Here is a 253-nt window from a genome sequence, read left to right as displayed (position 1 = left end):
GACCGATGCTGACCTCCCAGTGGGTCCTGGGCGACTGGTCCGAGTGCTCCAAGACGTGCGGCTCCGGCTGGCAGAGGCGGACGGTGGATTGCCGGGACGTGGAGGGCCAAACCTCCTCCGCTTGCGACAGATCCCTCAAGCCCGAGGACATCAAGCCCTGCGGAGACGTCCCGTGCCCGCTCTGGCGCCTGGGTCCCTGGTCCCCCTGCTCCCAAACTTGCGGCGAGGGCGTGCGGACACGCAACGCCTCTTG

At 68.8% G+C, this 253-nt stretch overlaps 1 protein-coding gene across 1 annotated transcript in view; it reads left to right on the top strand.

The window, feature by feature from the left end:
* The window catches only part of LOC104621117 (A disintegrin and metalloproteinase with thrombospondin motifs 8-like), a gene marked incomplete at both ends in the record, with an annotated part of 3377 nt that extends 3147 nt beyond the window's left edge, over positions 1 to 230 (top strand). The window contains one exon of the mRNA XM_010287518.1: positions 6 to 230. Within this exon, the coding sequence (XP_010285820.1) occupies positions 6 to 230 (225 nt within the window). The remainder of the gene's footprint in view (positions 1 to 5) is intronic.
* Positions 231 to 253: the final 23 nt, after the last annotated feature.

This window comes from Phaethon lepturus, unplaced genomic scaffold (assembly GCF_000687285.1).
Source record: "Phaethon lepturus isolate BGI_N335 unplaced genomic scaffold, ASM68728v1 scaffold48205, whole genome shotgun sequence".
NCBI lineage: Eukaryota > Metazoa > Chordata > Aves > Phaethontiformes > Phaethontidae > Phaethon > Phaethon lepturus.
Note: the sequence above shows the minus strand (reverse complement) of the source record. Positions and strands in the feature narration are given on the sequence as shown.